The 14567-nt window shown below is 28.8% G+C and overlaps 1 protein-coding gene across 2 annotated transcripts in view; it reads left to right on the top strand.

The window, feature by feature from the left end:
- Positions 1-14567, top strand: part of Msh6 (DNA mismatch repair protein Msh6) — a 46777-nt gene that overhangs the window by 19240 nt on the left and 12970 nt on the right. For both annotated transcript variants that reach the window (XM_067262742.1, XM_067262743.1), the window contains exons 8-23: positions 56-141; positions 218-305; positions 1737-1796; positions 1900-1974; positions 2067-2202; positions 2280-2419; positions 3386-3457; positions 5042-5113; positions 5909-6116; positions 6188-6257; positions 6331-6451; positions 7032-7137; positions 7229-7391; positions 8977-9150; positions 13808-13892; positions 14192-14246. In XM_067262742.1, the coding sequence (XP_067118843.1) occupies positions 56-141; positions 218-305; positions 1737-1796; positions 1900-1974; positions 2067-2202; positions 2280-2419; positions 3386-3457; positions 5042-5113; positions 5909-6116; positions 6188-6257; positions 6331-6451; positions 7032-7137; positions 7229-7391; positions 8977-9150; positions 13808-13892; positions 14192-14246 (1711 nt within the window). The remainder of the gene's footprint in view (positions 1-55; positions 142-217; positions 306-1736; positions 1797-1899; positions 1975-2066; positions 2203-2279; positions 2420-3385; positions 3458-5041; positions 5114-5908; positions 6117-6187; positions 6258-6330; positions 6452-7031; positions 7138-7228; positions 7392-8976; positions 9151-13807; positions 13893-14191; positions 14247-14567) is intronic.

Genomic DNA, 14567 nt, shown 5'->3' with positions numbered 1-14567 from the left:
AATAACATTTTAAAATGTAACTTGTAAAAATTGGGGTATATTTTATATCATTTAGAGTCCTAAGAATAGAAATATAGAAAATGGAGGAGAAAAAATATGGCCCCATTTGAAGTTAGATTGGTTGAAAAGTCACCAAAGAAAGTTAGTATTCTTTTTAACAGTACCATATAACATATTGTTTTGATTAAAATAATCGCTTTTATATAATATTTATTAGAGATATTCAAGGACGATCACCATCAGATCCTGATTATGATCCTCGAACATTATTTATTCCAGAAAGCTACAAGAAAACTCTCACTCCTGTAAGTTCAAATTTTTATAGTAATATATTAAATCTGCACTTCGTTAATAGTGATATAGTAGAGATAATGCACCACCCCTTGAGGCAATGTTGAATGGCAGATGACCAAACGGTTAACGTATTATAGCCCAATCTTAAACCTGGAGTTAGCTTGAGTTGTAGTTTCAGAAGAGAGAAAAAATTTTTAGATGTTAATTCATTTGTTTATCTTTCTTTCATCATATTTCTAAGGAATAGCTGAAAAGGATGGCATAGAATTTCTGTCATAGAACTACATACATTTACTTACTGTTCCAAAATTAATAACAGAAATTTTTAAAATTTATCCAAACGAACGTCCAATCAGATACTGGAGGAACATATAATTAAACCAAGGTGTGAAATGGAACATGCAAATCACATTGGATTCGATTTGCATGTTCCATTTCATACGTTGGTGTTATTTCTTACAACAATAGCCTGAGGAAGACCCAGATTGGGTCGAAAACGTTTGATGATCTATAAACATAGTTCAACGTGTGAAATGGAACATGCAAATCGAATCCAATGCGATTTGCATGTTCCATTTCACACGTTGGTGTATTTCTTACAACAATAGCCTGAGGAAGATCCAGATTGGGTCGAAAACGTTTGATGATCTATAAACATAGTTAACTGGAGTATTTAAGGTTTTGTTGGATGAATTTTAAAATTTAATAAACAAATTGGATTTTAGTATACTAACTTAACTTCATTTTGTATAGAAAGATGAAAATTATAATTTAATTATACAATAGAACTCAGTTAAGAAGTTTCCACATTAGAAGTTTTCCTATGTAAGAAGTTTAATTTCAAAATTCTCAATTTTTTCCCAATTAGAGATGTAACATAAAATTCCCATATAAATGTTCCCATTTAAGAAAATTTTCTGTTTAAATAGATTGAAATTTTTGTTTATGGCCAAAAAAAAAATAAAATAAAATAAAACAAAACCTTGCATGATTTGCTTATAAATCAGTTTATCACGAATCACCGGTTATCCGAACGATTTTCAGTCAGACTGTGTCGTGCTGAATCAAACATTTTTGATACTAGATTTATTTCTAAAGTATAATTTTCATGTTTTTATATTCTTCAATATATTTATTTTGTTTGTACAAAATAAAGAAATAATTTTTAACGATACAATAGCCTCAACTATTATTATAAAAATTTTCGTTAGGCTTAAAATCGACGAAAATTCAACACAAAGCGACACGTAACGGAGAAAAATTTGAACATCGGACAGGTTAATATATTTTTTCGTACATAATCGGTTATCCGAACAACCCCAGTCCCCAATTGATTTGGATTAACGACTCTCATAAAATAAAATAAAACAAAACCTTGCATGATTTTGCTTATAAATCAGTTTATCAATAGTTGAAATAATAAAAATATTTTTTCTTATTAGGCTTTAAAGCAGTGGTGGGAGATGAAAGCTCATCATTTTGATACTATTCTCTTTTTTAAGGTACATAACAATATAATTTGTTACTAATTCGAACATTTTGTGTTATAATTAAGTACAAAATCTTTAAAATTTATATTTAAATATTGATTAATTTTTACTACAGGTTGGAAAATTTTATGAATTATATCATATGGATGCTGTAGTTGCTGTTAATGAATTAGGAATTCTTTATATGAGAGTAAGTGAATGCAACTAATCCAAATATATTAATGTTACATATAAACATATATATATATAATAAAATTTACTTTTTTAAAATGTATATTCTAGGGTGAATTTGCTCATGCTGGATTTCCAGAAATTTCATATGGCAGATATTCTGATATGCTTATACGTAAGGGATATAAAGTTGCTCGTGTTGAGCAGACAGAAACGCCTCAGATGATGGAAGAGAGATGCAAAATTTGTAGGTCTTTAACATTACATTTGTATTCTGTGTAAATTATTCATTGTGTTAGCTAAATGTAAATTTTAATAATCTAGTGTCCAAACCATCTAAATTTGACCGAGTTGTGACTAGAGAGATTTGTCGAATTACAACTAAAGGAACAAGGACTTTCGGTTTTCAGGAAAGTGATCCAGGGAATATCTGTAATGCATATTTATTAGCTTTAACTGAAAAGGTAATTTTTATTCATTTATAAATTTAGAAAGTTTAAAAACTTATTAGCAAAGTTTATGTGTTATGGCATTTTTGTGCTTTTAAATTGAGTTCACTTATACATTTGTGCTTGAATTATTCAATGTACCTTTAATAGTGAGTGAAGGATGACAGTTGAAAGTAGTTTTCATTTTCAACTGTCAACTCTGCACATTTGAAGATGGTTCATTAACCAGATAAAAACATTAGCAGTCTTTAAAACTGCATTTTCTATATGTGTTAAAAATAGAACAAAAAATATTTGTAAAAAACTATAAAGGAAGTAAATTTGTATAAAATAATGAAAATACAATGTTTTTTTTTTAATGATAAATGCTGAATATATTTTCTTGATTATATATTTCAAAGTTTATAAGAATTTGTAACAATGTATATTATAGGTGAAGGATCATTCTCCACACATTTACAGTATACCCCTCTTCAGGGATTACTCTGGAAAATTTAAAAATATCACCACCTTTTTGCCAGTTTTTAATTTTTTTTATCGCTTCAAATTATTAATCTCAACCAGTTTTCATACTGATTGATACAGATGCTGGTAGCCTTCTCAGTTTGGTGTCTGGAAGCAAAAGTAACATGTTAAGCTGTCACTTACAAAGAGAGAGCAGACCAGTGTAGCACAATGCCAAGGCAAGAATTAGACTGTAAACCAGATGATGATTTTTGCTACCTTGGCAACAGTTAGTAACCTTGAAACTTCATTCTGCCATTGGACTACAAATTTGCCTTTACTTACAATGAAGCATCTGAATCATAAATAATGCAATGCTTTTGGGCCATTCTGTATGCTGAGCATAATACAGAAAAATTTTCATTTTCATAACTTGTTTTTGAGTTTTTAATTTTTGGAGTTATAGTTTTTGTCAAGATCATCTTAAACTCAATTAAAATTTAAAAATTTAATAATAATAATAATTTTATTTTCTAGGAATGTAATGCAGCTTCTAGTTCCAGTGAATATGGCATATGTTTCATTGATACATCCATTGGAAAGTTTCATGTAATTAATTTTAATTATTACCTTTTAATACATTATATTAAGCTTTTTGTTGTGTTACTTCATGTATCAAATATTGAAACTAGGGTGCCAAAATTTTATCTAAAAAAGTGGAAGGTTAAATAATAATTTAATGTAATGGAGGGAAAAAATCTAATTAAAATGTTATTTAAAAGAAATAAACATTTAAACTAACAGGTGTGTTTTAAAAATTTTGACTGACTTGTTTCACTTCTCTTCCATTGCAAGTAGAGAGCTTTTGCACTCTTCTTGCCACATCTTTTCCTAAAACTACATTAGTCAAACTACATTACTTCAACAATTGGAGGATAGAGCATTGTGTCATTTATATGGAAGTTATGATCTCTATAAATGATAAGTTTTAAGATACAGATGTTGATCAGTCATTGTCGTCTTCCATTTGTATAGAACTCATTACCTTTATATAAATGGAAGATGATGATAACTGACCAACATTTGTATCTGTGAGAAGCCAAAGACTCAGGTTACTAGTTCTAAGCCCTTCATTTGACATCAAGGATGGTAAATCCTCTCTCAAGCGTCACTGGATGGTGGGATCTGAGTGACGAGGGGGTGGATAAGCCAATAAGGTGTCCATTCTCCAAAATAAGACAAGTTGACAGGATAGCGAATAACAAAAATTTAATGGACTAACATAAAGCATACAATACAGTAAGCTAATACACCAGCCCTATTCCGATGTGCCAGTATTATCTCGATATAATATATACAACTGTCTTAAATATACACTAATGCCTTATCTCTATATCTAACTTATAGGCTAATTGACCGGGAGAGAGAGTTTACATAAACTGTTAAAAGTTAATACCACGGGATGACACTTTGTAGCTCCTAAATTCTTCTATGCAATGTCAGCTGGATGTCAGCAATCTAAGGCTGGGGTGTCGGGAAGAGACGAAACTGGCGATGTAGGTATTGCTGGGTGGAACATTGTGTATGGTTCTTCGATTATGGTGAGACGGATCCACTTACATCTGTTGATGTCCACTCCAATGATCGAGTGTGATCCTTTTTTATGTGCATTAGAACTGTCTTAGGTGATTTTGTTTTAATGTGGTCTAGGTTCGAGTTGGGTCTGGGTTCTGTTGATGTGGGATGTTGCGAATCAGATGGTTTGGTTGATACTTTCCCTTGGTGTTACGACTCTCCTTACCTCATAATTTCATCTGACAGTTTTCCACCATTAATAATTGACTGTTTTGACTAAGGTTGTAACATAAGTCCAAACATCACAATAATCGTTGACTTGGAGGGATATTTGATCGGTTTTGTCTATAATAATATTGCATGTGGATGAGAAAAAAGAAGTGGGGGTTTTTCCACTTCTCTTCAGTTTTAACTAAATTTAATTACCTAATTACCCCCCTCTAGAATCTCACGTACCTTATCAAGTTTTGAAACACGTTCTGACTGTTTGATAATCAAAAGCATTAGGTTTTTAAACTAGATCTAGGTTTCTTTTCGACATTTATTTTATTTTAAAAAATTCTTAAAAATTTCAAATACTTAAATTTAAGTCTAAACAAAAAATTTCGTTTGAAATAGATTGGTCAGTTTGTTGATGATCGCAACTGTTCTCGCTTAAGAACTCTGATGGCTCATTATCCACCTGCTCAGGTAAGCAAATTAATTAATTAATTATGAATAATAATAATAATAGATTATCTTTGTCAGATAAATTATTTATAGAATCTTATATCAAATTAACATTTCCCACTATACACAGGCTCACACTTGACCAAAGAGCTGGCCATGTTGAACTTTCCAGGTTTTCTTCATGTGTCTAACACCTAAACAAGAGTCAGTTTCCTATAGAAAGTTCTCCCAGAATCTGCCAAGGGAGAAAAGGCAAATTCTGGGAGATTGCCTTTATTTTTATATTTTTGGGCTGCAATTTGAAAAAATTATAGACCTATAAATTTTCACTGTATGTCTGTCCTTAATCTCGAGAATGGAGTTAGATGAAAGACAAGACCAGATATGGAAAGCTTAAGGGCAGGAGGCCCTGATTAACTATATATGAATTTCCAATGCAAACCAGAAGTCACGTTATTTTAATTAAAAAATTTTCCCCTGAAAAGGTTAGTTAGATGACCAGCATGACTCAACTACCTACAGGAAAAGTATGATGTATAGGGGCAAGACACTACTAATTTGAGATGGAGAGCATATATATTAAATTAAAAATTGCAGCTCAGCATTGTGACAATGTCAAATAAACTAATTGCTTGTTTTTAAAGTTATCTTATTCCACCAATATTATATCAAATCGATGTAGTTAAAAGATTTGTTTTTTTGTTACTATAGATGATAGTTGTAAGATTTACAGTATGAAACTTATTTAGCATCTTTTATCTTAATTTTTTAATAATAATATATAGTCATACAATAATTTTTTACATTTTTTATCAGATTCTTTCTGAAAAGGGAATGATTTCTCAAAAAACTCAACAAGTTTTAAATAGTTGTGCAAATTTGGCTTTAAGAGAAGTTCTCAAACCCAGTTCTGAATTTTGGGATTCTTCCAAAACCTTAAAATTTTTAAATGAAGGAAAGTATTTTGTAGATGATAAAGGTGTTACAGTGTGGCCAGAAGCAGTTAAAATTATTATCGATAAAAGTAAGTGATACATAATTTTAAACTACATAAAATTTAAATTGGAATAAATATCAATTATTTTATATTTTAAGGTGATCCTCTATATCAGACGGCTAATGAAAAATATGAACTCGGATGTAAGGCACTAGGTGCTTGTGTATGGTAAAGTATATATTTACAATTCAAAATTACATTCTGCAGTTATCGTTAATAAAGTTTATGTCCTTATTTTAAGGTATTTGAATGAATGCTGCATAGAAGAAGATATTTTGACTTTGAAAAATTTTGAAATTTATACACCCATTGATGGTGACATACCAGAAAATAAAATGTTATCTGTATCAAGACAACACATGGTTGGTTTCAACATAAAAAATTTAATACGATGTTTTCCAACATTAATGTTGCCATTTTAAATTACTGTAATTATATTTGTTATCTGGGAAGTATGGAACATACATCAATCGATAGAGTAACCATCTGAGTTTCATCTCCCATCTGCATTCAAACATATTGTCCTCTACTATCTCTAGGAAGCACCCTAAATGGAAGTGGTGATTCCACAAAAGAGAAGGCACCTTGTGTTCTTCAGTTTGCAAAGTCAGAATCACTAGTTATTCTGCAACATAAGTAATTTGCTGGAGCTGTAGAATTGTTGCTGCTACGGGAGGAGTGACAATATTTGCTCTAGTGAACGTAGAAAGAATTAGGTATTGGTTGGATGTGCATCATGTGACATGAGATGTATGCATTGAGAAATTGTAATGGGCAAATAAAAAACTTGAAAGGTTTTCCAACATTTTAATGTACATTACAACATTTTTGGATAATAATTAACATAATTACAATAATTTAAAATAATAGCATTCTTTTTTGAAAGACCCTGTATATTCTTTGAGATTTTTATCAAATTATGTTTATTTGTTTATGAAATAGGTATTAGATGGTGTAACTTTGAAAAATTTAGAAATATTAAGTAATTCAATGGGTACAACTGAAGGAACTTTATTAGAAACTTTAGACTGTTGTAGTACGATGTTTGGTAAGTTTTTGTATATACATATTTATATATTCTATAATACATTGGAATCACTAACAAGAAAATTTTTAAATTATTTTATACTTTAAAACAGGAAAAAGACTTCTTTATCAATGGTTATGTTCACCTTTATACAATCCAAAAATTATCTCTGATCGATTAAATGCAATTGAAGACCTACAAAAAGTACAGGAAATAATACCAGATGTTGTGAAACTATTGAGAAAATTGCCGGATTTAGAAAGATTATTGAATAAGTATAAGATTCTTTCACGGGTTTTTTAATTATGTATAATAAAATGTTTATTAAATCATCATTTAATTATATAGAATAAAAAAATTTATTTTGTTTGCTTAAGCTTATCCTAAAATATATTTCCTAATAACAATTTTTTGACTTATTTTCTTAATCATAGACATAAAACTTCTATACAGAAATTGGAAATCACATCACAAACTAATTTGACTTTAAGTTATTTGGCATCAGCAGGAATTAAAATGCTCAAAATATGAAGAAATCAGAAATTTTAATTAAGAATTCAGGCAGAAGCACACAGCAGTGAAATGAAGGCAGCATTGAACATCAATGATGGTGCTACCATTTGCTATTTTACAATTAAAATGGGTGATTGGTTGAATCTGTTGTCTACATTCACTGTTGCCATAATTTTGCTGCCACATGCATCAGACTAATGTTTTTGGAGCATACCAATTCCTTATTTAGAACAAAAATGAAAAGCAAAATATAATTTAAATGATAGGATGCTGTAATTTGAATTTAAATTTGCTCTTTGCTTTTTTTTTTTTTTTTTCAATTTGTTTTTAATCTGAAGAACTTTTAAATATTTTTTGACTTATTCACATTTCAAGTATAGTTCAATTTTTTTTATACTAATTGCACTTTAAAACTTATTGGATTGTATTGTAACCTGTTGAATTAATCATATAATAAAGATATAGTGTCAGACAAAATTAGGTTGCCATCTGCATTTTTGAAATTTCATATTTCTTATGTTCTTTTAAAGAAAGTTGTTTAATTTTTATGGATGATACTAAATTGAAGTCATGCTATGAACGACTTAAAAACTGATTATTTCAAAAGAAATAAACCTAGTTAAAAATTACATAGAAATTCAAAATCATATTTTTTATATAACAAAATAGACATTAGGGATCTCATTTTCTTCAGCATATGAAGATTGTGGTCTGTTATATATATCTTGAGGATTCAATCTTCCTTACACACCGGTGATTCAATCAAAAAATACACTTACGTAAAACCAGATAACCGGAGTGATTACTATTCGGGTCACATTAGTGATTACCAGATAACCGGAGTGATTAGTATTCGGGTGCGACCCGAATACTAATCACTCTGGTTTTACGTAAGTATATCTTGAGGATCTCGTTGTTTGATTTGGTACCTGGAATATGTATTGTGTTGTTTGTATATTTTTATTATGTTGTCTATAGAAGGTGTTATTTTTGAATTTCTGTGTAATTTTCAATCAATCCTAGCAAATATTGTAGATTTAAATATTGTTTGGTATTTGTGTATTTGATATGCTATGTTCTGTTATAATGACTTAAAAACATTTGATTTTAAACAAATAGCATGAGGATGGACATTAAAAATTGCTGAAAACATTAGCTTTTGTTTATTAAAGGATAATCGGCTGAGTTAAAAAGATTTTTTTGTAACATCTGTTTCAAATTAAATTACCATTATTAAATTTTGAGTTTTCTGAAGCTTGTTGCACACGGATCTAAAGAATGGAAAATAAATGATAATACAACAAATTTACTATTATAAGAAAACTAAAATAAATTTAATTTTAACAGAATCCACACACAAGGATTGCGACGCAGATCTGATCACCCTGATAGTAGAGCCATACTTTTTGAAGCAGCAACTTATGGCAAAAGAAAAATTGCTGATTTTCTTTCTGTCTTGGAAGGTTTTAAGACTTCAATTGAAATAATGCAGTTATTTGAAAATCATCGAAATAATTTTACGTTAGTATTATTTTTTCATTTGTTTGCAAGAATTTAAAATGTTTATTATATATATACCATATTTACTCACATAAAAGATGAGGTTTTTATTCATTTTTCACTACTTCAAAAACCTAGGTCGTCCTATACGCGCGAGCGAAAGATTTTTTGCATTTTTTCAATAATTTTTGTGAACTGTGCCTCTTTTGTTTAAAAACAAAAGTATTTTATCTGGATCATTTGAATCGTTCTAGTGTATTGTCAGGAGTAAAGGTGAATAGCAATAGGAAAAGCAAAGCTTTTGAATTTAAATTTCCGAATAATCAATTCCGAAATTTAATATTCGAAAATCCGAATTCAGAAAAACTAATAAGTGTAATCGATGGAGAGTGGATTCGACTATTAAGATTTGGCAAATTGGTTCCCATTTTCAAGCTTTACATGAACAAATTGTGTTGTCGATTTCAGAAGATTTTTCCTTAAGGTTTAAAATGCCAGTAATTGTTGCGGAACGATGTTTGCATTTACGTGCATTTGATATTTTTTTATGATTAAACAAAATAAAATTAGAATTGTATTAATAAGTTAATTTTTTTTAAAAAATGTAGTATATATGGTTGCTGTATATTCAAATTTTGTGTGTGACGTCCTACAAGGATGTCACACACTAATTTTTTTTATTTTGATATTTAAAGTCACATCGTCCTATATGCGAGTAAATATGATATATTGTTATTATTAACTTGTTAGCAATGGTGAAATTACCTTGCCTTAGAACTGAAGTTGAATCTATGAATATTTTTTTTTCACATTTATTATTTGTAATTCCTGACAGAGAAAAATTAATGTTAATACAATAGAAAGTTCTAATTTATTAGTGTCAAATGCCACAACAAATATTTGGACCATTTATTTTGAAAGTGGTGCAAGTCCATTTTTCTTATTTCAAGATATTCAAACATTTGCATTTTAGTTGATTGCATAAAGACTTCTACGTGAATTTAACTAAACTAATATATTCTTTCTGGGCCATAAATTACACCACTTTCATAATTATTGAACTAAAATTCATTAAATTTGTATTATGTAAAACTCAATTTTACTTGAAATACATTGTGTTTTATTCTGATTTTGTTTATATATGAGTATAATAACAAGAAGTAAAATAGTGTTGTTTATTCTGAACATTAAAAATATTTATTTATTGTTAAACTATTTTATGATAAGTTTATCACTATTATGAGCTTACCATTAGACACTGCTTTTCATTTAGGTTCATTACATGGATGTTTTTCCATTCCTTCAAATTGAACATTTGTTGGTAATATTCAGTTTTACTCCTCTGTTGTAAGAGGCTGTCTGTAAATGGAAGGGAGGGAGTGGGTTAAGACAAGTCGGACAAGGGGGGTTGAGCATTAGTGGACATCCATTTATTTCATTAAATTTTATAGAGTTTATGCATTTTATTATATTTATTCCAAAGTTTCTTGTATGTTTCATTTCTACTTATGGTATCTATCATTCATAAAGTGATAAAGGTTTTAACGGGAGTTGAGTTATGTTAGACATCCAAAGAGGGGAAACTTGGACAAACTGGGACAAGAGGGGAGTAAAAGTTTCAAGGAAAATGCAGATGCAATTTATGGACAGCCCAAGTGTTTACTTAGACTGCAGAAAATGGACTTACACCAGTTTCGTAATCAATGGTTATACAATGTCATTTACTGATGAATTTTTAATTGATCAAAGCATATGGTTATTTTAAAATGCTAAGTGTGAATTGTTTATAAATAAAAAGTTCACACTAAATTGTATGTGTATTATCTGATTTCTCAATTTTTTTTTAAAAATGGACTTACACCACTTTCAAAATAAATGGTCCATTTAACTGTATTAGCATATATAAAATCAAATTATAATTCTGGACTCATTAAGTTTTACAGCTTAATAATGAATCTGGCATTATTACTTGAACCTGGCTAATTAAAATATATATAAATATTATGTAAATTGGACTAAAGCTATGCAATTAAGTCACCATCTTGTATTAAATTAAATAATTTAGAATATTCTGAAACCAAAGATAAATCTGGAGCAGGACTCAAATTTACAACTTCTGTTTACTATACAGCCACATTACCACTTTTACAATCAGGAACTTCGTTTGATCTTTGCTTCCAGACTAATTAAAATAGAAGATATAATCATGTAACTGGTTATAGATTTCAGTCCTGCTCTGGATCAATCTTTTCATCCAGAATATTCTAAATTATTAATTTAAGTTAATACAATATGGCAACTTAACTGCATATTTTTAGTCAAAATTACATAATATCTATATATATATTTAATACAGACTTAGTTTGCTAATGATTAGCATATTTATATTCTATACAGTATAAACTTAGTATTCTTAATGTATTCATTACATAGTTCTTGCTGTTCACTGTAAATGATATTTTTGTGTTATCAAGCTAATGAATAAATCAATTATTTAAGTATAAATTAATAGATGTAAAAATTTTGCTAATTTACAAATAATAGTGAATTTGGCTGGCTGCTCCGCCAATCAGCAGGAGTAGATTAGTGACATCATCACTCTCAAAGAGAGTAGTCAGAGTGAGTAGGCCAAACTACTTAGTGAAAGTCATGTGATAAATTTTGGTGTACAGTATCGTCAAGTCTTGCTGAAGCAAAGACTTAAGATAGATGTTTTTGCTGCCATCACATACGTGGTTGAACTAAACTTAAATGGTTGCATAACCATTTAAGTTTAGTTCAAATTATGTAAAATCTATGAAAGCAATTAACCAGATTCTAGCTCAATAGTTAATGTAGCTTTATCAATTTATAATTATTTCAAAATCATAATGCCCATCAGTAGCAGAATGTATATAACCACAAAACACTGGTAGTTGGTTGCAAGTTTGTGCCTGACAATGATCTGGTCAGGTTTTATTTGAATGTCTTACACCTAGATAGGGGTGTGTATCCCATAGAAGGTCCTCTTGGGAGGCATCCCATCTTGACAGATTGTTCAAGAGTTGTGTTGATGTCTTCCATCTATCCAGTTCAATCAAAATTATAAGAAAACTATGCTTTGTATATAAATTCTTTTGTTGAATTTCATCCTTAGGCAATTTTTACTTAATCAATCAAAGAAGACACAGTCTGTTAAAAAAATATTTTTGAATCTATCATTTATTTCTTTTACGTGTTCCAGAACACCCTTCGACGACCGGACCTTTCCTTTGAGGCTGCTAGGCCGCCGGGTAAAAACTGTTCCTTTAAAAAACACATTAAAAACAGCCAAATTAAAACAAGAGTAAAAAATTCGGAAACTGGCAGATCTTACAGACATCTTCAGGTTTTTAACCTATCCAGTAGGAGACTTCCAGACTTTTATATCTACTTGAAGAGCGCTGTTTAATGTAGATTTCTGTGGTTTCTGGTGACAAATATTTTTGAACAGACTGTGTCTTCTTTGATTGATTAAATAAATTCTTTAATTACAGATAACATCAAATGATGTATACATATAATTTAAAAACTTTTTAAGAAATAGTCATAACTATTCTTTCTCAAATAAAAATTTGTTACTGATTTAATTTTGACTTTGTATCATATTTCATTATATTCATTTGTAATGGTATCATTACAAACAAATTTGTAAAACCATTTTAATAAATATACTTTGAAATCTGTCATTAATCACACTGTCAAATGATTCTTTATAAAATTTAGGAGAAATATAAATTACATATATGTAATAGAATAGAACAAAAGTAAAACATTTGGTTTATTTAACAAGTAAATTATTCTTTCCAAAGCCAAAAAATAAAGAATTAATTTTGGGTTTGTGTAAAAGTAATATTTCAGTGCCAAGTTTTGTACATTTCTGCAAAAGTTATGTCTTAATGCTAGTTGTCAAAGGAAAATGGTTTGTTTAGTTCTTATAAATGAAGATTGTATGGAGTTAGTACTAATTAATATGTACAGAAATTCACTTTTGAAAACTCATCTGAATGTTTTAACATTCCAAATTTAAATTGTAAAATATATTCTGTTCCAATTTTATAAATTCTAATAAATTATAAAAACAAGTTTATAATGATGACATATTGTGACAGTTTTGACAGAAGTTAACCACAGAAAGAGAATAAAAGCTCTGGCTCCAGCAGTAACTGATGAGAAATAGTCTGTTATGAGATTTTTGTATATATATATATATATATATATATATATATATATTACTTTGTCATCTCAGGAACTATCTCATAATGAACCTTTTTTGTAGGCTACTTCTGGAGCCAGAGTTTCTATTTTTTCTGTAGTTGACTTTTGTCAAAATTATCATATTTCATCACCCTAAACTTGTTTTTATATTTCATTATAATTTATTTAAAGTGAAAAAGTGACAGTTCTTTTTACAAGTTTTACAATAATTGTAAATTTTTCATATTCTATTTCATTTGCATTTGATGCTGAACGCGTTCACTTACGGCTGTTGGGTGTGTTGTTATTTGATGCTGAGGTGACCTAAATTACACTTCAAATGTTTTATGTTAAACAATATTTTGTTTTTTGAATATTAAATATGCATAAGTTATAAATTATTTTTTATTAAGTTAGTATTATTTTTAAAGTTTTTTCCTGATATCTTAATTAAATATTTCAGATCTTCGATTCTTCAGCAATGTGTGACGCTCGAAACTGAAGGTGGACTTTTTCCACAGTTGAAGGATAGATTATTATATTTTGATGTAAGTTATTATTTTGTTTTTGTTTGATTCTAATGTAATTTAATTTGTTTACTGTATTCAAATTTATAAAATATGTGCAAAATGTTTAGAATTCTATACTTTTTACAATGCATAAAAATAAATAAAAGCAATGGGATCGGTTATTTATAAATTTTAAAAAATTAAAAAGTCTAAAAACCGAGTCATTTTAACTTGCTAGTCTAAAGGAGAACTTTAAGTATTTTTTAGACTTCTAATTTTTTAAAATCTATACTTTTTGTTTAATATTTAAGTTATTTACAGAAATTTGTTGTTTTCAGAATTCATTTGATCATGAAAAGGCAAAAAGAGATGGAAAGATTATTCCAAGCCATGGTAAGTTATTAAGTAAATTTGACTTTGCACTTCATGTATGCTGTGAAGTTATTTGTGAAATACTTTGTGTATTGTAATTCTGATTACCATTTCATTGCTTCTAGATGATCTGTTTTTATCACACTGTTTCTTCTGGGTGTGCCATCAAAGATTTATTGATTTCTAATTTTATTACTTTTAAAAATATATCTAAACAAAAACTTTAAACTTAGACATGGTGCTCAGCATTTCTTGATAGAAATCCTTGTAATACTGTAAAAATAACTTTTTGATTGTAAATGTGAGCAATAAAAGTGATATATTTATAAATATAAAGTTTAA

Source organism: Centruroides vittatus, unplaced genomic scaffold (assembly GCF_030686945.1).
Source record: "Centruroides vittatus isolate TY-2023 unplaced genomic scaffold, ASM3068694v2 contig_1507, whole genome shotgun sequence".
Lineage (NCBI taxonomy): Eukaryota > Metazoa > Arthropoda > Arachnida > Scorpiones > Buthidae > Centruroides > Centruroides vittatus.
This window is presented reverse-complemented; position numbering and strand designations above follow the sequence as displayed.